Raw genomic sequence first — 27,599 nt, 5'->3', positions numbered from 1 at the left:
CTTCAGTTCATAGAGGATCAGATTCATTAGAGCAGGTTGCAAGAGCATTACTGGTAAATAAGACAGTGTCTGGCCTTCTGGGCAGCAAAAGAAATCTGAACAGTGAGTTGTGTTGAACAGGGCATAGGTTCAAACATCAACATGACTCTTCAGCTCTTAAGCCCCAGGGACATAAAGCAACTTCTTGATGCCCCATTTTTCAAAGCCCACTTTTGAAGAGCTGTGTCCTGTAAGTTCCAAAGCCCTTTTATTTCTACTGCTTCAGTAATACTGTTGTGGATCAGATTTTGCTACCAGCCATTTTGCGTCAGCAACATGCACAAACAGAGCTACAGATTTTTTTTTTTTTGCACAGTAAGATATATTCTAAATATACAAATTTTACATCATATACATTTTAATGAAGTGAGCCAGAATAAAAGTGTAAATTCAGGCTGCCAGGTAATTGCACTCAAACATTTAATTAGTGTAGGCAGAGTTTTATATTAAGTTGGTTCTTAGCTAGTAAGCATTTTTGGAAGATATTTCTAGTCATGGGCCTTTGGCTTACATGAGGTAAGAAGGAGCATACCCTTTATGAGCTTTATAATGAATATCTATGTGTGTGTGTATGGTGTGTGTGTACCTGCACATTGTGCAGAGATAACAAACTGTCGTCTCTAAACACATCATATGGGCAATCACGCCCTTTCTTAAGAGCTGTCTTTATGAAATTCTAGACAATGATGATTTACAGCTACATATCTTTTCCTCCACTGGGGCTGGAGAGGAAAAAGAAAGATCTAGTTAAATAAAGGTTATGCAAAGCTGTCCCCTTTATAATATACGAAGTTTCTGTATCTCTGGAATCCAAGGAGGCATGAGGCACGGTCTCTGACTTAGACTGAGAAAGTCAGTGCACATTTGCATTATGAGCTGGACACATACGAAAACGTCTTGTTATGCACATCTCCCAGAGAAAGTGCAGGGGAAGGAGACCCTAAAATATGTCTGACAAATAAGGTAGTAGCTTGTGTATATAAATATCAAACTCAGTATCATGTAGTATTTAAGGTATGTAAACAGGAAGGTTTAACCTTCCTAGTTTTTTCTTAAGCAATTTAAGTGCAATAACAATATCATGGGACATTTTAGGAATATATATCTCTTGAGGAATTCTATTTAGAAAACACGTAGTAACACTTTATCATCTTTCAATATGTAATTCGTCTCCGTATATACAACTTCTTATATAATAAAATGTTAGATACTATTTAATTTCCTGTTAAGGTAAAAAAAGGAGTCACGACTGCTTGATAACATAGCAGTTATCATGGTGGCTCCATTCCTGTTTATTCTTTCAATGTGGTCCTAGTTAGATTTTATTTCTCAAACTGATCATAAGCTGCTGATGATAAAAGTATCTTGCCTTCCTACGTGGTTTCTGACAGTTAATTACCAAAAGATATCACTATTTTACAACAAGAACTCAACACAGAAGTTATGATGGAATGCCATTTATTTTTCCCTACATAAATTTTAAAATAAAAGATTTTGATGGAAAACGTGTAGTACTGTCATATCACCCTGAATGCCAGCAACACCTTGACTTTTATACACGCAGGAAACTAGGTCAAAGTCCAGTCAGCATATACATTTCTCAGTTTTACGTGTACAAAATTTTCTGCTATTTTGCTTTAGCAAATAGTAACATAATTTAAAACTTTCATATCTCCTATGTGACACCTAAAATCCAGTCCTATATTTATTAATACAGTTAGAAAAATAAAAGCCTTAAAAAATTCATGGTATGAGTTCATGGTGCTAATTACATAGTCTATTCAAATGTAAGGTCATTTTAAAAACTCCTACATAACAATCTTCTGGTTTAATTTGAAAGACTTAAGACTGGAACTCTAGTAAGACTGTTAAGTCAATGTACATATCAATTATTTAATTTTTACTTGCCTTGGGAGAGTTAATTTCCACTGTCCACTGAATGAATGCTTTCAAATATTAATAAATATATTACAGTATTTACAAGCATTCTTATCTACTCTGACATTGATAAAAAGTTAAGCCATGGGGAAGGAAATAAAGATCTCCCAACAGGGTGAGTTCATGTGGTCTGGAACCAAAAGAAAGGGTGGGTGCTTGAGCCTGGAGGGAGTTAGCTGGGAGGGGATTCGCGTAGGTAGGACTGCTCAGGTGTGCACAGGAGATCTAAGACACATCAGGCTCCAACTGAGACCAGCTAGCCAACAATATTTTTGTTGTTGGATCAGATGTAAACGCCAAATAGCTGGAAACTGGGACAGAAAGCAACACTGTGAAAGTATGTTCTTTTAGTAGTAAGACGAGGAAGATAAGCCTAAGGTCAGACTAGACTGAGGATTGTAAGATCACACTCCATAAGCTACTAGTGAACTACCCTCTGGAAATTACCTAATTTAATTGAGGTGTTGGGTAATGTCATGGATAATAAAGGGTTAAATGCAAGAAATTGTTTTGGCAACAAAAAGTGATACTAATTTGATTTCTATCATTTTAGCTGTGTCATGTGCCCTTCTGGTACATTACTTTCTGCAAACTGTCTCATGCCATCCACATGACCCCTTCAATGTACTTGGCAAACCTCGTTAATGCTGTCGAAGAATTTACATTTAATGCTCTGCTAAGAGGTGATCATAATGCCCAAATCAGACTACACGAAGAAGTGAAGTCCAAGATTGAGATGTGCTAGCTCTTTGCCTTGTGAATATGGATGAAATTCTCATGTTGGGGGGTTAGTTTCTTATGTTTAAAAACAACAGTGAAATAGTCATTATTTTTAAAAGCACGCTATCCTAGGTCATATCAATGCACATATACAAATACCATTCCCTCTTCCTTGCACCCTTTCTGGTAGTCATTTAGAGGCTCAAGTCTGGGCCTTCAAAGGGTGTGGCTCCTACCAAACCATCTGGGGTACAGAGTTCAAACAGTCTCTTGGAAAATTTTTATAAATGACATTCACCCAATATAATGTTTAAAGCTCTTAAACAAGAGTCTTTAAAATAATTTAAACATTTGCATAATCAACAAGGGTTCTCTGGTGGCCCACTATTACATGCAGATACAGACAGCTGTTAACATGCATTATTTTGGTCAATTGGTAAAGTTTATTTTGTAAGTAGAAGTAATTTTAAGCCATTTACTAAACTGTAAATTTCAATCCATTAAAAACTACTACCAGAGCAGTTCTGAGGTATTACCGTTAATTTAGTATAGAAATGTTACTATCTTTTGATATGGTATGAAATGTGACTGCCGTGCCTTTTATTAAATGGTGTTGTTGTAGTGTTTATTGACTATAGATATATCCTATAGCTTTTAGGAAATTATTGTGCATGTGTATTAGCTGATTTTCCAAACATTAATGGCAATTTCACTGGTTGGTCATTTGTAAGCATACCAAAATAATAAAGTACAGGCCATGATGTAGGCCAAACCAGCTGAGAAATTTCAGGTTATACAATGCTACTCTCCAACCTACCTTCTGAAAACCCATCCTACTCATTCAAGTTGTTTACAAGGAAAAAGTTGTGCAAAAAGCATCCAAAAAGCCTATTAGCAGATTATTTATCTTATAATCTTAAAAGAACTAGACAAGGTTTTTTCTTTTAAAATTCATTATAAAAATAAATAAATTTCAGTTTGAGACCTTAGGTACCAAATTGTGGCTTGATTTAGTTATGATGGCTAGACTAGAAAGTTATGAAAAACGTAGTTGAAAATATATGAGCTCCAGCTCATTCTCCACAGTGAGGCCAATAGCTGGCACTTTGCTGTCACAACTTTTTTCATAGTTAACTGAAATACATTCAACCTCTTGACAAATGTCTAGCCTTCCTTTGTCCAGAAACTCCCACAAAACTTTAATTCTTAGACCTCTATTATAAAATTACAAGTAACCATAATACATGCAAGATAGGGAATGAAAACCTGTCATGGGCTCAGGAGACACTGATCCATTGCACCAGGGCAAACACAGCAGCTCACAGGAAATGGTCACCCACTTGGGTGTACAGCTTATTCAGATGTTTTGCACTAAAATGCAGGCATAAAGTCCCGCCTGTAGTCTTTATCTTAGAGCAACAATAATTTAAAATCAGTTTGACAGTATGAGCAAATCCTTCCAGGTTTTGTGCTTGGGACCAGAAGTGGCCTGGCCCCGCCTCAGGTACCTGGTGTGCGGCAGGGCTCTGGGTCACTATGTACATTAGTGGGAACACTGTCAGCTGGAAGTGCCAATATGACTTACTGCTTAGAACTGTGCTAACATTGACACCTTTGTTAGACTGGTTTCTCATGTGAGAAGCCTTTTGCCTTAGTCAGAAAATTATTTGAGGAACAGTAAGGAACTGAATTAAGGAAAACATTTCTGGCCTCCAAATCCACACACACAAGCAAGTTTCCAACTATTGTCCTCTCGGTGCAAATGAGCAATTGGTTGACCTGTCACATATCATCAATTGATATGAACACAGCATTCAGTCCGTGGAACAATGTGATGCAGCAAAACCCTGATCTAATGCAAATCAAGCCTATGAACTACAACCATGGCAAGGAGACAGTCCAGCTCAGTGTTCTCCTGAGAGCTAATGCAGACTCTGAACACAAAAGTAACTGAAAGGCACAAGGCTCAGATTTCATTGATAGTCCTCTCTGAAGGGCAGTATTCCGAGGGGCCTGGTGAGGACATATAGAAAGACTGTGTTTTTCTTTTTAACCGGGCTCTTTTGTTGGCCAACACCAGGCTACGCCGGCTTGAACTGATGATTTCCAAAATAAACTTTTTGCAGTCTACACACACCTCCATAGTACTCCAGTCCTCCATTAACTCTTTGGGAAATTGCAGTTCTTCATCTGATTTGTCCACAGACTTTGATTTTGAGGAGAACCTGGAAAAAAACAAAACACTTAAAATATCCAGTATTGTTACTTATACTTTACTACAATACTAAAAAATATGTGCAGAAAAAGTAAATTCGTTGCCAAAACATTATGGAATGGTGAGTGATTTAGTCATGTCGTGTTCTTCCAAAGAAGAATTTCTAATTGGAGACAAGGTTTAAAATATTTTTTAAAAAAGAAACCAGTAGAGAAGAACTGACGCCTGCTGAAGGCTGGAGCCTGTTCCTGCAGGACCCCACATCAAGAACGGCGGCTGCGAGGTGGACTTCTTACGTTCTCCTCCGGATCTTACCACAAATGGAACATCCGTAACCCATCGAAGGACTCTCTGCTCATCACACAGAACAGCTGAGACTCCATACAAGGATTACTTGAAGGTGGGCAAATTGGGCGAGCAGGGGAAGGGGGAAGGGAGCGGAGTGGAGACGCAGCCACATCCCAGCTGTGGAGACGCAGCCGGTATCCACGGCTGCAGAGACGCAGGGGATCCCAAGACGGAACAGAAACCACAAAAGCCAGGAGATGGGCTCTTTCCCTGCATCCCACAGCTTATCTCTCCTGCAGAAAAGGCAGCATATCCAGAATTTGAGGCAGTAACCTCAGCTGAGACCTCCAGCTGGGCCCTAGGTCGGACAAAGGACATAAACTCCATACCTGGGTCCCTCCCCCTACTCTCCCAATCCTACCTCCGCCCTTCCAGAGATTTAAACTGGCCCCTGAACTGAGGAGTAGTGTCAGATTACAGAGGAGCTATAGTGCTCAGGTTCTGGGAAGAGCGGCATGCAGCTCTGACCCAGGGAAGAGGCTGGGAAGAGTGTGATTTTGGCTGGGCTGGGAGAGAAGAGACTCCTCCACCCTCAGCCACCATCTTTTCTGGCCTGCCTAGAGCAGGGCAATTACAACTGCGGAGACACTCCCAGGGATCAGCAGTAAGCAGCAGACGCAGTTCTGGGCTTTCACCAGCTCAGAAATCTCCCACCTGCCACATACACACACACACACACACACACACACACACACACACTCACACGGAGGAAGAAGTGCCCTACGACTCAGGAGAACTGAGCACAGGGCTGGTGGTGCTACTCAGTGCACATATGTGCAGGCAAGAGCAGAAACTGCACTGACTTTGTAGAAACTACCATCCAGATCCCTTAGCCCCACTCATCTACGTCTGCAGTCCCAAGTTCACTCTGGGCACCAGGTGACCGGCCCTACCTGCACAATACGCAGAGGACTCTTTGGTATAGCAGAGGACAATCTGGAGATTACTTGGTGGGCTTAAGCCAAGACTGGCGCTGCTTTTTTTGTTTTCTTTTGTTTGTACATCTTTGATATCTTTGCCTGTGTTGAGTGTGGGTTATCAGTTGTTTTCACATGTGAATGTATTTGTTTTTTTCTTTGTTATTGTTGTGCTTGGTGATTTGCTTTGTTCTGAAATTGCCCTACACCAGGGCCCAGCTTAAGAGGCACAAGATTCAACACACCCAGAGGCCAACTCCAGACCAAACCAGAGTACTACCGGGTTTGACCTACAAGTGACACACCCAGAGGGAATTCTCTACAGGCACAAGAGCCCATAGAGGCCAAACCACATTTAAGTGGTCAACCCTCACGCAGCAGAACACCCTGCGGTGGGCAGAGCAAAGTTTCACAACGAGTCAGCCTAGGAGTTAACCCCACCTACTCATAAGCGAAAAGCAATTAAAGATCAACTTTAACAGGACAATATACACAAGAGTCACCTTTGGAGTACATGCACAGGAGAAGAAGGAAGTGGTGCAAGTCAAATATAAAGGACACATACTACATAAGATAACCCAGCAAAAACTAAGAACCCTAGGGCACCTACCTAATACATTGAAGCAAACACAGACAGTCACCCAGAATGGGGAAACAAAGAAACATGTCCCAAATAAAAGAAAAGAAGAAACCTACAGAATTGGAACCAGATGAAATAGAGGTAACCAACCTATCACAGTCAGAGTTCAGAACACTAATGATAAGAATGTTTAAGGAGCTTAGTGACAACATAAAGGATAGAGAAATCATAATGAACAACCAGTTAGAACTAAAGAATACAACAACTGAAATAAAGAACACACTTGAAGGAATTATCAGCAGGTTAGATGAAGCAGAGGATCGAATCAGCGACTTAGAAGACAAGTTAGCAGAGATCACCCAAATGGAACAACAAAAAGAAAAAAGAATAAAAAACAATGAAAATGGTTTAAGAGATCTGTGGGATAACATCAAGCACAACATGTGCATCCCAGGAATACTAGAAGGTGAAGAGAGGAAGCAAGGGATCGAGAACATATTTGAAGTAATAATGTCTGAAAACTTCCCTAACCTGGTGAAGAAAACCAACATAGAAGCCCAGGAAGTGCAGAGAGTTCCAACCAGGATAAACCCAAACAGGTCCACGCCAAGACACATTATAGTTAAATTGGCAAAGCTTAAAGACAAAGAGAGAATCCTAAAAGCAGCAAGAGAAAGACAGAGGGTTACATAGAAGGGAACTCCTGTAAGACTATCAAATGACTTGTCTACAGAAACACTGCAGGCCAGGAAGGAGTGGCAGGAGATACTCAAAGTGATGGAAAACAAAGGCCTACAACTTAGACTGCTTTATCCAGCAAGGCTATTATTTAAAATTGAAGGAGAGATAAAGAGCTTCCCAGAAAAGAATAAGCTAAAGGAATTTATTACCACCAAGCCAGCATTGCAGGAAATATTAAAAGGACTTCTGTAAACAGTAGAAAGATGAAAACAGTCTAACTAACGACCCCAGAAATACAAATAACAAAATGGTAATAACTATGCACCTATCAATAATCACTTTAAATGTAAATGGATTAAATGCTCCAATCAAAAGACATAGGGCGGCTGAGTAGATAAGAAAGCAAGACCCTTGTATATGCTCTATACAAGAGACTCACCTCAGATCAAAAGACACACACAGAGGCTGAAAGTGAAGGGTTGGACTAAGATATTTCATGCAAATGGAAATGAGAAAAAAGCTGGAGTTGCAATACTTATATCTGACAAAATAGACTTTAAAATGAAGAATACATTAAAAGACAAAGATGGGCACTATATAATAAAGGGATCTATCCGACTAGAGGACATAACCCTAATAAACATCTATACACCCAACATAGGAGCACCTAAATATATAAAGCAGGTACTGACTGACATAAAGACAGAAATCAACAGTAACACTATCATAGTAGAGGACTTCAACACACCTCTGACAAGGGACAGGTTTTCCAAACAGAAAATCAATATGGAAACAATGGCCTTAAATGACACATTGGACCAGCTGGATTTAATCGATACTTTCAAAGCATTTCACCCCAAAGCTGCAGAATACATGTTCTTCTCAGGCGCACATGGAACAGTTTCCAAGATAGACCACATGTTAGGCCACAAAACAAGTCTTGATAAATTTAAGAAAATTGAAATCATACCAATTGTCTTCTCTGACCACAGTGCTATGAAATTAGAAATGAACTACAGGAAAAAAACTGGAAGACACACCAATTCATGGAGGCTGGATAACATGTTACTAAATAATGAATGGGTCAACCATGAGATCAAGCAAGAAATCAAAAGATATCTCGAGACAAACAAAAATGAAAACATTATGACCCAAAATATATGGGATGCAGGGAAAGCAGTTCTAAGAGGGAAATTCATAGCATTGCAGGCCTACCTAAAGAAACAAGAAAAATTACTAATCAACAGTTTATCTTCACACTTAAGGGATCTGGAAAAAGAACAGCAAAATAAGCCCAAAGGGAGTACAAGGAAGGAGATAATAAAATCAGAGCAGAAATAAATGAAATGGAAACCAGAAAAACAATACAAAAGATCAATGAATCCAACAGTTGGTTTTTAGAGAAGATAAACAAAATCGACGAACCTTTAGCCAGACTCATTAAAAAACAGAGAGGACCCAAATTAATAAAATCAGAAATGAAAGAGGAGAACTGACAACAGATACCACAGAAATACAAAAACAATTTAAGAAATTACTATGAGCAACCATATGCCAAATTTGACAAATCTGGAAGAAATGGACAATTTTCTAGAAGCATACAACCTTCCAAGGCTAACCCAAGAAGAAACGGAAAACCTGAATAGACTGATTGCCACCAGAGAAATTGAATCAATAATCAACAATCTCCCAACAAACAAAAACCCTGGATCAGATGGCTTTACAGGTGAATTTTACAACACATTCAAAACAAAATTATCACCTATTCTCTTCAAGCTCTTCCAAAAAATCCAGAAGGAGGGTAGGTTCCCAAACACTTTTTACGAGTGTACCCTGATCCAAAAATCAGACAAAGACACTACAAAAAAAGAAAACTACAGGCTGATATCTCTAATGAACATAGATGCAAAAATCCTCAACAAAATATTAGCAAACAGAATTCAGGAATACATTAAAAAGATCATACACCATGATCAAGTGGGATTCATCCCTGGTATGCAACGATGGTTCAACATCCGCAAATCAATTAATGTGATACACCACATTAGCAAAATGAAAAATAAAAATTATATGATCATATCAATAGACGCAGAAAAAGCATTTGACAAAATCCAGCAGCCATTTATGATAAAAACCCTTAAGAAAGTGGGAATAGAGAGATCATATCTCAACATAATAAAGGCCATATATGACAAACCCACAGCTAACATCATACTCAATGAGGAAAAGCTAAAACCATTCCCCTTAAGATCAGGAACAAGGCAAGTTTGCCCACTTTCTCTACTTCTATTCAACACAATGCTGGAAGTTCTAGCCCCAGCAATCAGACAAGAAAAAGAAATAAAAGGCATCCAAATCGGTAAGGAGGAAGTAAAATTGTCATTATATGCAGATGACATGATACTACATATAGAGAACCCTAAAGACTCCACCAAGAAACTATTAGAGCTGATAAATGAATTTAGTAAAGTAGCAGGATCAAAATTAATATTCAGAAATTGGTTGCATTCATCTATACCAATAATAAAATATCAGAAGGAGAAATTAAGAAAACAATCCCATTTACAATTGCTTCAAAGACTATAAAATACCTGGGAAGAAATTTAACCAAAGAAGTAAAAGATCTGTACTAAGAAAATTATAAGACACTGAAGAAAGAAATGAAAGAAGATACAAATAGATGGAAACACATACCATGCTCATGGATAGGAAGAATTAATATAGTTAAAATGTCCATACTGCCTAAGGCAATATACAGATTCAACGCAATTCCTATCAAACTACCAATGATGTTTTTCACAGAAATAGAACATATAATCCTAAAATTTATATGGAACCATAGAAGACCCCGGACAGCCTCGGCAATCTTTAGAAATAAGAATAAAGTGGGAGGTATAACGATACCTGACATCAGATTACACTACAAGGCTACAGTAATCAAAACAGTGTGGTACTGGCATAAAAACAGACACATAGATCAATGGAACAGAATAGAGCGCCCAAAAATAAATCCATGCCTATACAGTCATTTAATCAACAACAATGGAAGAAAGGATTTACGGTAGGGTAAAGACAGTCTATTCAATAAATGGTGCTGGGAAACATGGACAGACACATGCAAAAAAAATGAAGCTGGACTACCGTATACAAAATACACCGTATACAAAAACAAATTCAAAATGGCTTAAAGACTTAAATGTAAGATCTGAAACCATAAAATTCCTAGAAGAAAATATAGGAAGAAACTTTACAGACGTTACCCAGAATAAGACTTTTACTCATATATCCCCTCAGGCAAGGGAAGTAAGAGAAAAAATAAACATGTGGGATTACATCAAACTAAAAAGTTTTTTCACAGCAAAGGAAACCATCAATAAAACAGAAAGGGATCCTACTGAATGGGAGAAGATATTTGCCAATGATATATCCGATAAGGGGTTAATATCCAAAATTTATAAAAAACTCCCTCAACTCAACTCCAAAAAAACAAACAACCCAATTAAAAAATGGGCAGAGGACATGAAGAGACATTTTTCTAAGAAGGACCTACAGATGGCAAACAGACATATGAAAAAATGCTCACTCTCACTAACCATCAGAGAAATGCAAATAAAAACCACAATGAGATACCACCTCACCCCAGTCAAAATGGCTATCATCAATAAATCAACAAACAACAAATGCTGGTGAGGATGTGGAGGAAAGGGAACCCTTGTGCACTGTTGGTGGGATTGCAGATTGGTGCAGCCACTATGGAAAACAGTAGAGGTATCTCAAAAATCTGAAAATGGAACTACCTTATGATCCAGCAATTCCACTCCTAGGTATCTATCCGGAGAAATCCAAAACTCTAATTCAAAAAAATTTATGCACCCCTATGTTTACTGCAGCACTATACACAATAGCCAAGACATGGAAACAACCGAAATGCCCACGGGTAGATGACTGGATTAAGAAACCGTGGTACATTTATACAACGGAGTATTACGCAGCCATAAAGAAGACAGAAATCTTACCATTTGCAACAACATGGATGGACCTAGAGAACATTATGTTAAGTGAAATAAGTCAGACAGAGAAAGACCAATACCATATGATCTCACTTATATGTGGACTCTAAAGAAAAGAATAAATGAGTGGACTAATCAGAAACAGTCTCAGAGACATAGAGGAAAAACTGAGGGTTGCTAGATGGGAGAGGGGGAATAAAGGGGAAGGTGAGGGGATTAGAAAGCACAGTCAGTAACCACAAGATGGCCATGGGGTTACGAAAGTTAATTTGGGGAATGTAATCAATAATGTTTTAAATATTTTGTAGGGTATCCAATGGACACTTGGCTCATTAGGGAGACCACCTCAGGGATGATGTAGATGCCTGATCACTGCACTGTACACCTGAAGCTGAAGCTGAACAATAATGAATGTCAACTACCAGTTTTTATATATATATAAACAAATATATATATATGTATACAGTTACAAGAAACTAATTAAAAAAAAAGAAACCAGTAAACATGTTTTATTAAGAAATAATATAGAAAAACAAAATTAAAAAAAAAAAGAAATAATATTGAAAAACCTTAGTATCCCTTCTAGAAGTTTTGGAAAATAGGATATTCAGAGTCACCTGATTACTGTGTGTGTGTGTGTGTGTGTATAGTTATATATACAGTTATATATATACACTACTAAATATATATTACAGTATACGTATTACTGCATATATATATATATACACACACACATATACATATATATAAAATGAAGTTTAACAAGAAAGATGAAATAAAGTCATGCTGCTAATATCCTATTGATGGTTCAGAAGGGACTTGAAGCTCTTTCTCCAGTGACCCCACGTCATGGTTAATGAACATTAGTTAACCATGGTAGGTCAGACTGTTGGAAAGTGAAGTAAATTTGTCTTAATCCTATGACACACACAGCCTGAAAAATTATCTTTGGATCAGCTTTCTTGTAATTTCTGTATTTATCAATTATGCCTCTCCTTTCCCAACAACTTTCTATACTTGGTGACTGATTATTTGGATTCCAGAGAGCTGGATTTAACTAGACCAATATCATAATAAATGTTTTGGCTAATTTTTTAAGTTACTAGGAATCACCTACTCATTTACTATTTTAACAAAACCAAACAAGAATGTAGGTTCAGATAAGTACAGAAAAGAAAAACAGATTGTTATTTGCACTGTCTTGAGCCCATGGATGATAATCCATGAACAGAGATTGTCACGGAGCAGTAGTGTCTCAGAGTAGAGTTGAAAGCACAAGGACAGCAGTCTTGGGCACAAGTTACTTGCTGGGCTCACAGCTTCCTTGTCTCTCTGTCTACTGCCATCTAGCATTTGGCACCAATGCCAGTGTCTGTCCCCCACCCTCCGGTGGGTGGCTGGCGCATCAAATCTTAACCGTCTCAGGCCCTGCTAGTGTGTGACCCGAGCTGGCCTGACCTCCTTCCTTCCATCTTTCTTAAGGATCAACACTACCCTCACTCTGCATTAAATGCAAAGGGATTGATATTCAGGCAAATTTTTTCCTTTTAAATTGCCAGCTCTTGGCATAAAGCTTCATTTCTGTCTTTACAATAGGAAAGTAAGCCAAAGTTATTGCAGACTGTTGTAAACATACGAATAGGATTAAACAGATTTTTTCCCAAAACTAAAGAAGAAAAGAATTATGCACGTTTTCAACTCCATTGAAAACAAGGGCAGATTTAAAGATGACTTTTAAAAGACACACAAAAGTAATTACTTCTAAAGGACAAATAAAAATAAACTATGAGATTAAAGTATCCTTCAAGTAGCTAACCACTATCCCTTGATATAAGTTACCTTTTAGGAGTTTTGGAGATTTGTGTGCAAGTCAAAACTATGTTAATATCAACCAACCAATCCACCCACCCAAACCCCCTCAGGCCAAAACTCTGCCATGTCGCCACAGTCCTCAAAAGGAACATTATTATTTTACAAAGGATGCTCTGAAGATCCAGGCCCCTTGCTCACCTGGCAATGCTCCGAAGTGGCCGATGGTGGCTAGTGGAGGGTTTTTCTGGCCTCATACAACTTTCCCCTCTTTGAGAAGCAGAAGGTCCCAATGAAAAGATAGGAAGAGTAGAGTATGGCTTGGAGGGCAGCCGCATCTATTACCCCAAACAAAACTGAGAATGAGCAGTACTGTTAAAGAGACAGTCTATTAAAATTAATGTAATTTATAATTTCACCAAGCTTAGCTTACCTTTTTGCAACACTGTGAGCACACTGGCCTGTATACAAAATCAGAAATATTACTCGACATGATACCATAGATACAACTGGAAAGTTAGAGTAGCCAAAAGCTGCATGGTTGTGAATTTCTACAATAAATTACAAAAACTCTCTGGTTCTTCAATGAGAATATATTAGGTTGGTGCAAAAATAATTGTGGTTTAAAAGGTTAAAAATCATTGAAAAAACTGCAATTACTTTTGCACCAACCTAATAACAAATTGATACAAACTGTGGATTGCCAAAAAGACAATCAATCTGTTATACTTAACTCTTATACTGTTTCCTATAAAAGGATCAACTTACATCTATTTGGAATTTTCTTATTTGTCTATCTAGGGGTCATATTACAATCACATCTATTTTTTTCTGTTCAAACATGACTTATTATTATTAGAATTGTCTTGGTTATGTAAAAGAAATACATGGAGAGAAACATTTTCCAGGTTTGACACCAAATAATTATTTGATCCACTCTTTAGAAGAAATCAGTATTCCTAACCCATAAGCATGGCACAATGTAATAAAAGATTATTTCTAATATTGTTCCTGTATAGAAAACTGATGAAACAATGAAGTTAACTGGTATTTCTTTGACTACTGTCATCAATTACAAAAAATCTTACCTCTTACAGAATTGACAGGTGTAAGACCAGGTGAAGAAGGAAAATCTCCTGGTTCGGCAACAAAAGCAAAGCTAAAAAATACAAATGTAAAAGAGGAAAAAAAAGCATCGCCAACAGTTAATTTCCTAATTTTTATGGTTGAATACACTTTATATTTATACATTGGGGAAGTAGATGTAGGAAGAGAATGCAGAAACCCGGCTTTTATGTTTGGCTCTGTGATATTTATAATTTGGCTCTATATTTAATTATAATTCTACTTTTAAAACTAATAAAAGGCCATAGCTCTCAAGAACCTCACTATCATGGAAGCAATCTAAAGAATGTTCTGAAAGTCTCCTCTGTTTCTCAGACATATTTCCTTTCCAAATCCTTTAAAAGTACGAGGTCTGACAATTAAGTTCTTGAACTCATCTTAGAAAAAGTGCTACATACCTCATTGCTGAATATCAATCACTACAGACACCTTTGAAGTACTCCCCTTGGGAAGCTATGCACCAATGCCAGCGCCTAGTCTAACCTTCAAAGCAATTTTGGAATTCATTTTCTGGAATGCCCATCAGAGCTGTTGTCGTATTACACTTGATGTCCTGAATGTCATCAAAAAGTCTTCCTTTAAATATTTCCTTTATCTTCGGGTAAAGAAAGAAGTCATTGGGGGCCAGATCAAGTGAGTAGGGAGGGTGTTCCAATATAGTTATTTGTTTACTGGCTAAAAACTCTCTCACAGACAGTGCCGTGTGAACTGGTGCATTGCCATGATGCAAGAACCATGAATTGTTGGTGAAAAGTTCAGGCTGTCTAACTTTTTCACATAGCCTTTTCGGCACTTCCAAATAGTGAACTTGGTTAACTGTTTGTCCAGTTGGTACAAATTCATAATGAATAATCCCTCTGATAGCAAAAAAAGTTAGCAATACCATTGCAACAAGTTCTCGAACTTAATTTTTGGACCTCAGTATAATGACTAAATGCAGCCAGACATGGTTTTATGAAGACATACCATTATTTATTACTGTTATTTTAAACCTTCCACAGTTTTGATTTCTAAGGGAGAAACAAAACTACTCCCTTTTGTGAACAAGGCAGAACAGGAACTGTTTACTGGAGAATAAGCCTCTTACTTCCTAAAATCCCCTAGAAGTCCTGCACCATCTGGCCAGCAGACATCTCCCTCAGGAGACTATGCTTGTGAGTGACCATTCTGCTAACCCTGCTGATCAATCAACTTTAAACAGCTCTACCTTTCCTTTTTTCAGGGCAGTGTAGACATCTTTATATTGTTGGTATTTTTCCAGCTCTGCCTTCACCAGGACCTGACGAATATGCATCACTTCCTCCACAGTCAGAGCTAGGCATTCCACTGGATAGCAGAATTCCTCCTGAAATTCAAAATTCCACATGAATAAGAAACTCCCACCCCCACCCCTTTTCTGGCATTGCAAAATTTCCCTTCAGATCAGACACCTGGTTAGTAGCTTCAGAGAAGAAAAGAGGTTTTCCAATGAACATTGGAACAGAACTGGCTCACTCTGGGGACCACAGTTTCTAATTAAACTAAGACAATGTAAGGCAGAAAACTGGGGACCATGTGAAACACTGTAGCCTACTGAAGTTTCCAATAAATGAAAGTTCCTCACATTTGTTTAGATATTTCTCAAGTATCTCTTATCCATTAAGTTGAGCTATGTATCTATGCACTGAAATTTTGAAAAAAGTGTTTTAAACCAAATTTATGTCAGTTGTCACCTATGATTATGCAGACATTACTTAGTGTTGTATTGTAGATTATATGCTAATAGATAAATAGCAAATCAACAACATTGGTACTGTTTTTAAAACTGCTTTGTGGTACCCAGAATAGCCAAAAGAAGGAGGTTAGTAATTTATATGGAGAAGCATTGTTTAGTGGTAAGTTACATCAGCACACCTTGAAAAACCCTAATGGTACGAGTGGAGCTGGAACATCTAACTACTGGTCAGTTTACAGCCACAAAGCAATTTCCACAGGCTGCCCCACAGTTCTCCAGATTTGTTATTACTTTCAAAGAACTGCTGAATGCATAGTCAGCACTGGAAAAGATGTGGACAAAATCAGCATTTCACAATAAATATTTATGTTGGCAGTGTTATGCTAATGGTTTCCCTAAAAACAGCTGAGGAAGATGTTGATGTAACTGATCCCACTGAATAAAGAGCCTCACACCCATCTGCTCCCCATTGGGCCCTGCTCTTGATTGGTGGATCTAATAGAAAGACAGAACAGTCTTGTGCATTCGCACCCTGCCAGGCTTCACAAGGGCCATTGTGGTGTAGTGACACTGAAACTCAATGTTCTCAGTACAAACACATTATAATTCACTCCCACACACACACACACACAATAGCATTGCTCACAGGCATTCTGGAATCAAACAAGCCAAATGAGAAAGCACATGACTATGAATGCAGTCCGTTTATACAGTTTTAACATTCAGTTCTGTCTTTCAATCAGAGAAAAACAAAAACAAATTTAGGTTGCAAACTTGACAAACATTAGCATTTACTAAAAAAAGTAGTTTGAAGAATTACTGATTCTTACTAACAATCAATACAAAATTGTGTCTGTTCAAGCTAACTTAAGGAAGGTTAAATTTGCTTAAAAATGTTTTGGAAAAAACCCTGCAATTGAAATTTTAAGATGAAGAGCTTAGTATTTGGAGGGTGGGAGGATAGTTTGTTCAGAAAGATTGTATCATTTGCTATAAGATGTCTAAAATACTTTTTGAAAAATCACCATCACAGAATTTTCTCTTTCAATGGGGAAATCTTTCAACGGTAATAGGATTAAATTGACATGTTCAATATCTACTCTGTTTTGCTTCACTCTGAGAAGAGTAGTGTCATGTCAAATGAAACAAGGCACTGCCTCTGTGAAGGTCAGGCCATTAAAACTGCACACTAGATAAGTATTTTTGGCTGCACACATCTGAATGACAGCTTTTCTCAACTTTGAGCATATTTCATAAGAACTTTTCCTATGGTAATTTTCATGCATCAGTGATGAGTATGACTGTGGTACATTTTCTGACAGCTAACTGTGACAAAATTGCTGACTTGGAACAAAGTAATGTATGAATATAGCAAATAACCATAATCACTACAGGGATTTGTTGCTGTGCATACTAGGAAGATGGCAAATAGTGCGAGCTGAATTAACTTTATACCTTGGATGCCTGGGCTGGTAGGTATTTCCAGTAGATGGGATCCTTTTTGTTTGCAGGGGTACACTAGCACACTTGTACTGACATATGATAGTGTGTACTTCCCTTTCCTCAATCTTAAGTCACACAAGGGCTTAGTCAAGCATACTTTCAACTTACTACTTTGAACCATAGGCAAATTCAGTACTTCATCGTACATCATAAGAAATTGTGCAAACAAAATTTTTTTGTTTGTGTTCTTGTTCTTTTTTTAAATTGCAGATTACCCTTTAGTAAAATAATTTCCATCAGGACAAATGCTAATGTTTTAATTCTGGTGCTTTCCCAAGGACAACAAAACTTTAATGCAACATGAAAGAAAATAATAAAGTTACTAGAATTGTTTTCATTTTTTTTTATTGACAAAAAATATTAAGTCAACATCCCCAAAGCCAAATCAAACCTTAACCAGATCTTGCTGAGATACCAGTGCTCCATAACGTAAAGAGCACTCAAGGTTTTCACCATGAGCAACAGCCCCTTTCTCCATGGTGACACTGGGATCAGTCACGCCTACAGCAAGCACTAAGCTCATTTTCATGGTGAAATGTGGACTATAAGGACTAGATCAGCACAACTCTAATTTCCTTGCTTCTCTGTATTTCAATGTGACTCTCAAATTTAGGAAAGAGAAACTAAACCTTGAAGTGTTTTAATAATGATTATAATCTGCTATAGGAACAGATGTGCCTTTAGAACTTACTTTTGTGTATGTCACTAAAATTGGGGAGATTTTTTTGAAGATTCTGGTTATATTTACCATTCAAAAGGGGTCAGAGTTAGGCAGCACAGAAATTAGAGACCATAATGTAAAATCTGGTTACTAAGTCAGGGAGAAACGGGAATAGTTATATTTTATATAGTGTTCTTGATCAGCAAAAATTTCATAAACAAGTAGCAGATATTTGAAAGTTATTGTTTTTTTGAGTTTTTAAACTAAAGGAAGGCAAATTCAAATAAAAATAGCAACTAATAAATAAGTTTAATTACTCTTTTCTTTTTCCAAGTTCAACTTCAAAACTCAAAGGGAATTCTTTGCCTAAAGTAATATGTGAATTTTGCATACAGATATCTCTGTTTGGGGAGGACTCATAATAAAAATAAAAGTGTTGATAAATCTTCAGCAATAGCAGTAGGAGTGACAGGAGTTAAAATGCCATCCCTGCACTTGACCTTGTGCTACCCAAATGGCCAGATCTAAAAATGGAAAAAGGAACAGAGGTTTATCCTGTATCTCATGACAAACAGAGAAACGGATTTGTTTTTTCTCATTTACATTCAGAGTCTCTTTTCTAAACCAAGATGGATAATAAAGAATAATAAAGAAACCAGACCCTGTATGAGGTGGAACAGGCAAAGTTGCTGCCAACACTGGTCAGCATGCACGTTACGCTGGGAACAAGGGAAGCCGTACAATGTTCCCAGGGCTTTTTATTTCACTGGGGTTAGGAAATTATTATACTTTCTTTAAAAAATATATTCTGTATGAAAACCTTAAAAACAATAATTAACTACAGAATTATTTAAAATAATCATATCAATAAAAAGAAACTTAAAATATCTCCCTATAAAGAAGTGAGTTGTCATAAAAACCACATAACAGCCTAACCATCACAAAGCAGCTTTATGAAAGTTGCTGGGAAAGAGAAAGATTCTCTGAGCCCAGGGGAGATACATGCTATGGGTACACAGCCCCTTGAAGCTCACAGCGGGGTGTACGGGACACAGGCAATGACACAACTGTGGAAGGTGAAGTCCCCGGTGGCGACTTAGCCTGGCAGGTAGCAAACGCTCTTCTGATGGCAGCAAGGCCTTGGGGGGAAAGCACCCCACAGGCTCTCAGAGTGCCCCTATACGTGGAGAAGGAGGTGGTATTCCTTCTGCTGTAAAATTAGATCATTCAAAGAGACAAACACTCGGTCCTTATAATCTGATGCTGCATTTTGAGTTTGTTGTCCTTTCAAAGTTATTTTTTTCTCAACTGAGATCATAGTGTGATCTATGCATCCTACAAAAGATTGGAATCAATGATCAGAAGCAAAGTGCCCATCTAAGCTGTTAATTCTTGCAGAGTGCAGGAGTTGAGGTATCACTGTCAAAGAGATAGAGAGAGTAAAATAATTCCCAGAACCAGCAGAAAGAGGCCAACCTTTGAGGATTTCCACCTGCTGGTAAAAGCTCTCTCACATAGATAATACATAGCCCCTGCTACCCCAAACATGGCTGCTTCAAAAGGATGAGAGCTGAGCAGAGAAGCTGTTTGTATGGTAGAAAAAAGTGGTCGGAAAGGCGTCCTTGGCCATACACTGGTTATCCTAGGAACCTGAACAATAGATAAGGGAAAAAGAAAATGGCAGGGGGAAAAGAAAAGGAGAAAATAATGCTGAACATAAGTGACCTAAGGTCGTGATTACAGAGCATGAACGAAAAACAAAACGAAAACACCACAAAGTGTGTTAATGGTAGATGCCGTATGTGTGTCCACACCGACATCTGCATCCATACGTATAAATCGGTAATCCATCCATGAAGCCATTCCTAGGGAATCTCAGCGTTCACACAGCAAAGACTTGAATTTAAGATTTTCTAACTTAAAAATCTTAACTGTTTCCAGTGAACACTCGGTCTCACTAATTGGGCCCTCTGGCATGCTTGCTGTGCCTGAGAGCCTGGGAATGAAAACGGAGCAGGCGCTTGCTCCCTCTGGTGAAGGTCCTTAAAGACAAGTGGCCTTTCACTTAGATGGGCATCACCCTCAATCATTTGACAAAATGATGAAAAAATTTACATTTTTAAACATCCTAAGAAAAGGGAGGGAGATAAAATAAAAATAAGTGATTAACAACAAAGATATTTCCGCCATCTTCAGTTGCGGGATTATAAATACAAAGTGATTCCTTGTTTCAAAAATATAGCTAAAACTTTAAATTAATTATCATACTTTAAAAAATAATACTTACCAAACTAGAGGGTACTACCACAGAGAAGTGTGATTTTATGGATTTCCCAAGATAAGCTACTAGCAAGAAAAGTCATAACTTGACCTGGAAGTTACTTTGTCTCAACTGGTGCCTAAGGCACTTGGAGGGAGCGCGCCTGTGTGTGGAACCTGAGCACCACTCAAGATTGTCCAGAGGTACTCTCCCACTGCCTCTCACCAACACCCTTCTCCGTGACTGGCAGATTGGTTTTACTTTGCTCTCTTCTCCACCAAAAAAACAACTCACAGCCTGGCCAACCACACACTAAGAGTTCCCCTTTGCCAGGAAATATACTTCCTGGGCCCTTGATGTGCACTGATGGTCTTTCATGGCAAAACTTCTATAACTACCTGAAACTCCTTTGCAGTTGATCTGATAGTTGCCTGATAATTTTAAAATTTAAGTCTACCCTCAACAATGATGTCATATGATCACAAGGCCAGGTAATACCTAAATGAAACACTGGCTTCTAGGAAAAGCTATGTGAAGAATCTCCTAATAATTGAACTTGTGAAAAAATCACAAAGGAGTTCCCTCTTACATATTTTTAAGTTGTGACAATAATTGTATATTCTGCTAAAGCAATAACTTACTCACATTAACAAAAGTCTTCAGATTTTAAAGTTTGAACCTGTCTGGTTACAGTTCTCTTTTTCTGTTGCTAAACCACTGACGAGGCTATATTTCATCACATATCAGTACTTCAGTGATTATTTAGGAGTTAAGAGAAATCCTGTCAGGGATTGCCATAAAATCATTAATTCTTTCATCATATTGTTTGGGAATAGAGATGAATGATCAAATTTCAACACTGTGAACTCTGTTCAAACTTAGTATCTTCATAATAACCAAACTATCTCCCTCTACTTTGACCGAGGGACATCTGTTACTGTTTCATTTGAACCCGACAATTCATCACAGCCTAAAAATATGGATTAAGCATATTCCAGTGTTTTTTATTCATGAGCATCTAAAAAAACATGAGATCTTAGGTTTCCAGTAGAACTATTGATCGAAGCCTTGCATCTTGCCTGCAAATATTTCTGAAGTCAAGAGGGACTACAAAAGAATCTTTGCAGACCTCCTTTGGTTGGTGGATCTATTCTTCCTGGCAGAGCCTCGTGTCCTATGTCCCACTGAGAAATGAGTACCTACTACATGAACCTGAAAGTCTCTGGAAAACAGCAAAAACTGTCAACCAGTCCAAACAGCAGTTTCAGCTCCAATACTACAAAACATACGTGGAAACAATGAATAATGATTTTTAATGGATCAAAATTCTCCCCAGCATTTCTGCCTTAATAAAATAGTCTACTATAACTAGACTTTGCTAAGTTTTTTGATCAGTTTTATCAATTTTTAGGTGGATTAACAACTTTTGAAAGGAAAAAAGCATTTCTTTAATAATCTATACTTTCCACCATTAAGTCTTCTGGGGAAAAAAGGTACTTTAAATGAACAAAGAATGGTCAAATTTCATTTAGGTTGCTGTTAGGGTTGCTTTTCTTTAGCTATGAAAAACAAATAATGTTATTTAAAGTTAATTCTAAGCTTTGGAAGTTTTTTTTCCCTAATTATTATCTCAAGAAAGCTAATGATTCTAGTCTTCTAACTGATCCTTAAGTTACTATGTAGTTTTTCTCTTACTTACAAGAGATCGGGAGCTCTGCTTGGATGGTGGCAGAAACTGTCTCACATTAGTAGGCGTTTCTTTTTCAATGGAATGTCGTCTCTGGGGTGGCTGCCGTCTCTCTGGCTGGGGTGTTGATGATATAGGCAAGAATTTTGGAGGCGCTATAGAAATGGATTAACCAAAGTAAAATGAACTTTCTTGTTGATGAATTTGCTACAGAAATTGCAAGGAAGAAGTAAAAAAATACCGTTTCTAATATTCATTCAAATTCATACATAAAACACAATGTAAGTATAGTTTCAAATTTGTACATACAAATGTCCTCATGTAATTTTCCACAGAATTTTGCAATTAAACAGTTTCAGGCATTATTTTAAATAACGTAAAAATATGTATTCTGTATATCTAAAAAGACTCCCAAATACCAAAATTCTTAAGAGTTCCCTCCTTTTACATTCCCCTTTTTAAAGATAAAAATATGAAAACTCTTCCTTGATGTTTGTCAAGACATTCTGCTCTTGGTTTAAATCAAGATGTATTTAAATTTCAAAAAATAAATTCTAGCTTTGATGTTAATATTGTACCACTGCTAAAAAGAATATTTTAGGGTCTGAATGGTTCTGGATTCACATTTTGAAAACATAAGGAGAACGTGAGAAACAAATTATGCTGCCAGAGTTTTATTTAGTACTTTCTCCGACTCTCTCTGCAAACAGTAAGGCTATTTCAATGCAGTGGATGAGGAAATTGAAAGTCAACTCAAATTTAAATATGATCCACCTATTTGGACTGTCCAACCAAGAGAAATCACTAAAGGAAAACAAAGAACATAATTTCCACAATCTAAAAAAAGATACAGAAATCCATTATGTGATTTAATTGGGTCTCTATTAGTAGTTAATGGGCCTAGTAGTTAATGGGCCAGGCCCAATACCAATTACAGATAATAACCAAAGTCAGCTCCTGTTATTTTTGATATAATCTGTTTAAATAAATCAAAATACTATTTAAAGGATATTAAAAACTAAAGCCTCCATGTATATAGGAAATCAAGGCAATTCTCTAAGGATATCTTAATAAGTAAGTTTTTTCTCTTGGTGTATTTTTTTTTCTCTTGCAGTACAATATACCGTATATAATATTTATCATCTTAACCATTTTTCAACATACAGTTCAGTGGTATTGAATATGTTTATATTGCTGTGCAACCATTACTACCATCCATCCCCATAAACTCTATACCCGTTAAACAATAACTTCCCATTCTCTCCTTCCCCAGCCCCTGGCTACCATTTTACCCTCTGTCTCTATGATTTTGACTACTCTAAAATCTTCATGTAAGTGGAATCATGAACAATATTTGCTTTTTTGTAACTGCCTTGTTTCACTTAGCATAATATCCTCAAGGCTTATTTGTTGTAGATATTGCATAATTTTTCTTCTTTTTAAGGCTGAATAATATTCCATTGTATGGAACACATTTTGTTTTATCCATTCATCCATTGACGGACACTTCGATTGCTTCCATGTTTTAGCTATTGTGGAATAATGCTGCTATGAACACGGATGTACAAATAGCTCTTTGAGACTTGTTTTCAATTTTCTTTGGGTATATGCTCAGTAGTGGAATTGCTGGATCATATTGTAATTCTATTTTTACATTTTTGAGGAATCACCATACTGTTTTCTACAGCATCTGTACCATTTTATATTACCACCAACATCGTGCAAGGGTTCAAATCTTTCCACATTCTCCCCAACACTTGCTGCTTTCTGTTTTTTTGATAGTAGCCATTCCAATGTCTTTGAGATGGTATCTCATTGTATTCTTATGCAAATAATGATTTCCCTAATGATGTTGAGAATCTTTTCATGTGTTTCTTCATTGGAGAAATGTCTATGAGAAATGTTTGCCCATTTTTGAATTGGGTTGTTAGGTTTTTGTTGTTAAGTTTTAGGAGTTCTCTATATATTCTGGAGATTAATCTCTTATCAGATATATAACTTGCAAATATTTTCTCCTATTCTGTGGGTTGCTTTTTCACTCTGTTGATAGTGCATTTGATGCATAAAAGTTTTTAATTTCACGTGTCTATTTTTTTTTTGTTATCTGTGACTTTGGTGTCATCTCTAAGAAATCATTACCAAATCCATTGTCCTGAGCCTTTTATCCTATGTTTTCTTCTGAGAGTTTTATTATTTTAGGTCTGTGATCCATTTTGAATTAATTTTTGAGTATGGTATTAGGTAAGGGTCTAGCTTCATTCTTTTGCATGTGGATATCTAGTTTTCTCAGTGGATATCCATTTCTTGAAAAGACTGTCCTTTCCCCATTGAATGATGTTTGCACACCTGTCAATCACTTGATCACATATTTGACGGTTTATTCTGAGCTCTCTATTCTATTCCATTGGTTTATATGTCTCCCTTTATGAAAATACACACTATTTTTATTATTGCAGTTTTGTAGTGAGTTTCAAAATCAAGAAGTGTGAGTTCTACAGCATTGTTCTTCTTTTCCAAGACTGTTGTGACTATTTGGAATCCCTTGAGATATCATACGAATTTTACAATCTTTTTTTTCCCTTCCATTTCTCAAAAAAATATCATTGACATTTTGATAACGATTGCATTGAATCTGAAGTTTGCTTTGAGTAGTACTGACATTCTAACAATATTAAGTCTATGAACCCATGAACATAAAATGTATTTCGATTGATTTATGTCTTCCTTAATTTCTTTCAGCAAAGATTCATAGGTTTTAGTGAAAAAATCTTTCACATCCTTGGTTATGTGTATTCCTAAGCATTTTATTCTTTTTGATGCTATGATACATGGCAGTTTTTGTAATTTCTTTTTCAGATTGTTCACTGCTCATGCATAGAAATGCAACTGATCTTTGTGTGTTGACATTTTATTCTGCTACTTTGCTAAATTCATTTATTCTAGCATTTTTTTGTGTGTGAAATATTTAGGGATTTCTGCATGTAAGATCATATCATCTGCAAAAAGATATACTTTTACCTCTTCTTTTCCAATTTGGATGCCTTTAATTTCCTTTTCTTGCCAAATTGCTCTGGCTAGAATTTCCAGTACTATGTTAAATAAAAGTGGTGAAAGGAGGTACCTTTGTTTTGTTCCTGATCTTAGAGGAGACATGTTCAGTCTTTCACCATTGAGCACACTGTTTGCTGTGGGCTTTTATTATGTTGAGGTCATTTCCTCCTATTCCTAGTTTGCTGAGTGTTTTTATCATGAAAGGGTGTTGAATTTTGTCAAATGCTTTTTTTGCATCAATTGAAGTGATCATGTGGCTTTTTTCTTTCATTCTGTTAATACACTTATCAATTTTTATATTGAACCACCCTTACATTCCAGGAATAAATCTCACTTGGTCATGCTATGTAATCATTTTAGTACACTGCTAAATTCTATTTGCTAGTATTTTGTTGAGGATTTTTGCATTAATGTTCATAAGGAGCACTGAGTCTGTAGTTTTCTTGTAGTCTTTGTCTGGCTTTGGTATCAGGATAATGTTAGTCTCACTGTATAACATAGGAAGTGTCCTTTTCTTAAAAAAATTTTTTTTTAGAAATTATGATAATGATTGGTTGCTAGTTCTTTGAATGTTGTAGAATTCACCAGTGAAGCATCAGTTCCAAACCCTTGCTAGGAGATAATAAGATTATTTATTCAATATCCTTACTAATTATAGGTCTATTCAGATTTTCTACTTCTTTCTGATTTCGTTTTACTGTTTTTGCATTTCTAGGAATTTGTCCATTTTACTGGGTAATTCAATTTGATGGCATATAATTATTGATAGTACTCTAGACAGCATATAGTTGGATCATGTGTTTTATCCATTACGCCAATCTGTGTTTTGATTAAAGAGGTTAATCAATGTAATTTCAATTACTGATGAGTGACTTATTTCTGTCATTGTGCTATTTGTTTTCTATATGCTGTATAGCTTTTTGTCCCTCATTTCCTGCATTCCTGGCTTCTATTGTGTTTAGATGAACTTGTAGTGAAATGTTTAAATTCTTATTTCCTTTTGTTTATATTCTGTAGCCATTTTCTTTGTGGTTATCATGAGAATTACATTTAAAATCCTAAAGTTATTAACACTCTAATTTGGAATGAAACCAGTTTAACTTCAGTAACACACAAAATACTCTGCTCCTATACAATTCTAGCCCCATTACTTTGGGTTGTTGGTATCACAAAATTACATCTTTATAAATTGTCCCATAACATAGAAGACAAATAATTTTTAAAAATGCATTAGTCTCTCAAATTATGTAGAAAACAAAATTTGGAGTTACAAACCAAAGGTACAGTAACACTAGCTTTTATACTAATAATTATTTTTTCTTTAAATGTATTAGTCTCTTAAATCATGTAGAAAACAAAAAGTACAGTTACAAACCACTGTTACAATAATATTAGTTTTTATAATTATATATGTATTTACCTTCATTGAGATCTTTATTTCTCTGTATGGCTTCAAGTTACTGTCTAGTGTCCTTTCCATTTCACCCTGCAGAACTCCGTTGAGCATTTCTTGCAGGGAAGGTCTAATGGTCAAGAATTCCCTCAGCTTTTGCTTATTTGGGAATCTCTTGATTTCTCCTTCACCTTTAAAGGACAGTTTTGCTAGACATAGGATTTGTGGTTGATGTCTTTTTATTTTAGCACTTTTAAAAAAATACATTGGCCCACTTTTTTCTGGCCCCCAAAGTTTCTGATGGAAATCCGCTTAAAATCTTATTGAGGATCCCTCATATGTTGTAACTCACTTGCTTCTTTTAAGATTCTCTCTTTGTCTTTGTCTTTTGAAAGTTTGATTATAATGTGTCTTGGTGTGGGTCTCTTTGAATGCATCTTAGTTGTGGTTCTTGGATAGTTATATTCATGCCTTTCATCAAGTTTGGGAATTTTCAGCCATTATTTTCACACATATTCTTTACACCCCTTTCTTCTCTCTGAGGACTCCCACAATGTATATGCTGGTCTGCTTGATGGTATCCCACAGGTCCCTTAGTTTCTGTCTGGTGCTCTTCAATCTTTTTTCTTTCTGCTCCTCAGACTCAATAATTTCCATTGTCCTATCTTCAAGCTTGCTGGATTTTTCTTCTCCCTGCTCAAATCTGCCTTTGAATCCCTCTAGTGAATTTTTCATTTCAATTATTGTACTTTTCAGCTCTAGAATTTCTTTTTGGTTTCTTTTTAGGATTTCTATCTCTTTATTGATATTTCCATTTTGTTCACACATCGTTTTCTTGAATTTTTCCACATCTTCCTTTATTTCTTTGATCATCTTTAAAACAGTGTATTAAAGTTTTTGTCTAGTATATCTGCCATCAGGTCTATTTTCTGGGACAATTTCTGTTAT

At 36.7% G+C, this 27,599-nt stretch overlaps 1 protein-coding gene across 2 annotated transcripts in view; it reads right to left on the bottom strand.

Annotated features, from left to right (window-relative positions):
* Window positions 1–1,480: 1,480 nt before the first annotated feature.
* Window positions 1,481–27,599, bottom strand: part of SPIRE1 (spire type actin nucleation factor 1) — a 228,606-nt gene continuing 202,487 nt past the window's right edge. The window contains exons 11-17 of one of the 2 annotated variants that reach the window (XM_033087714.1): window positions 22,220–22,362; window positions 19,737–19,910; window positions 15,590–15,727; window positions 14,346–14,416; window positions 13,691–13,718; window positions 13,459–13,595; window positions 1,481–4,922 (exon numbers count right to left, since the gene is read on the bottom strand). In XM_033087714.1, the coding sequence (XP_032943605.1) occupies window positions 4,664–4,922; window positions 13,459–13,595; window positions 13,691–13,718; window positions 14,346–14,416; window positions 15,590–15,727; window positions 19,737–19,910; window positions 22,220–22,362 (950 nt within the window). In that variant the 3' untranslated portion in view covers window positions 1,481–4,663. The remainder of the gene's footprint in view (window positions 4,923–13,458; window positions 13,596–13,690; window positions 13,719–14,345; window positions 14,417–15,589; window positions 15,728–19,736; window positions 19,911–22,219; window positions 22,363–27,599) is intronic. The other variant, XM_033087715.1, reaches the window with a different exon arrangement.

The sequence above is a fragment of the Rhinolophus ferrumequinum genome, chromosome 19, assembly GCF_004115265.2.
Source record: "Rhinolophus ferrumequinum isolate MPI-CBG mRhiFer1 chromosome 19, mRhiFer1_v1.p, whole genome shotgun sequence".
In the NCBI taxonomy this organism is placed as follows: domain Eukaryota; kingdom Metazoa; phylum Chordata; class Mammalia; order Chiroptera; family Rhinolophidae; genus Rhinolophus; species Rhinolophus ferrumequinum.
Note: the sequence above shows the minus strand (reverse complement) of the source record. Positions and strands in the feature narration are given on the sequence as shown.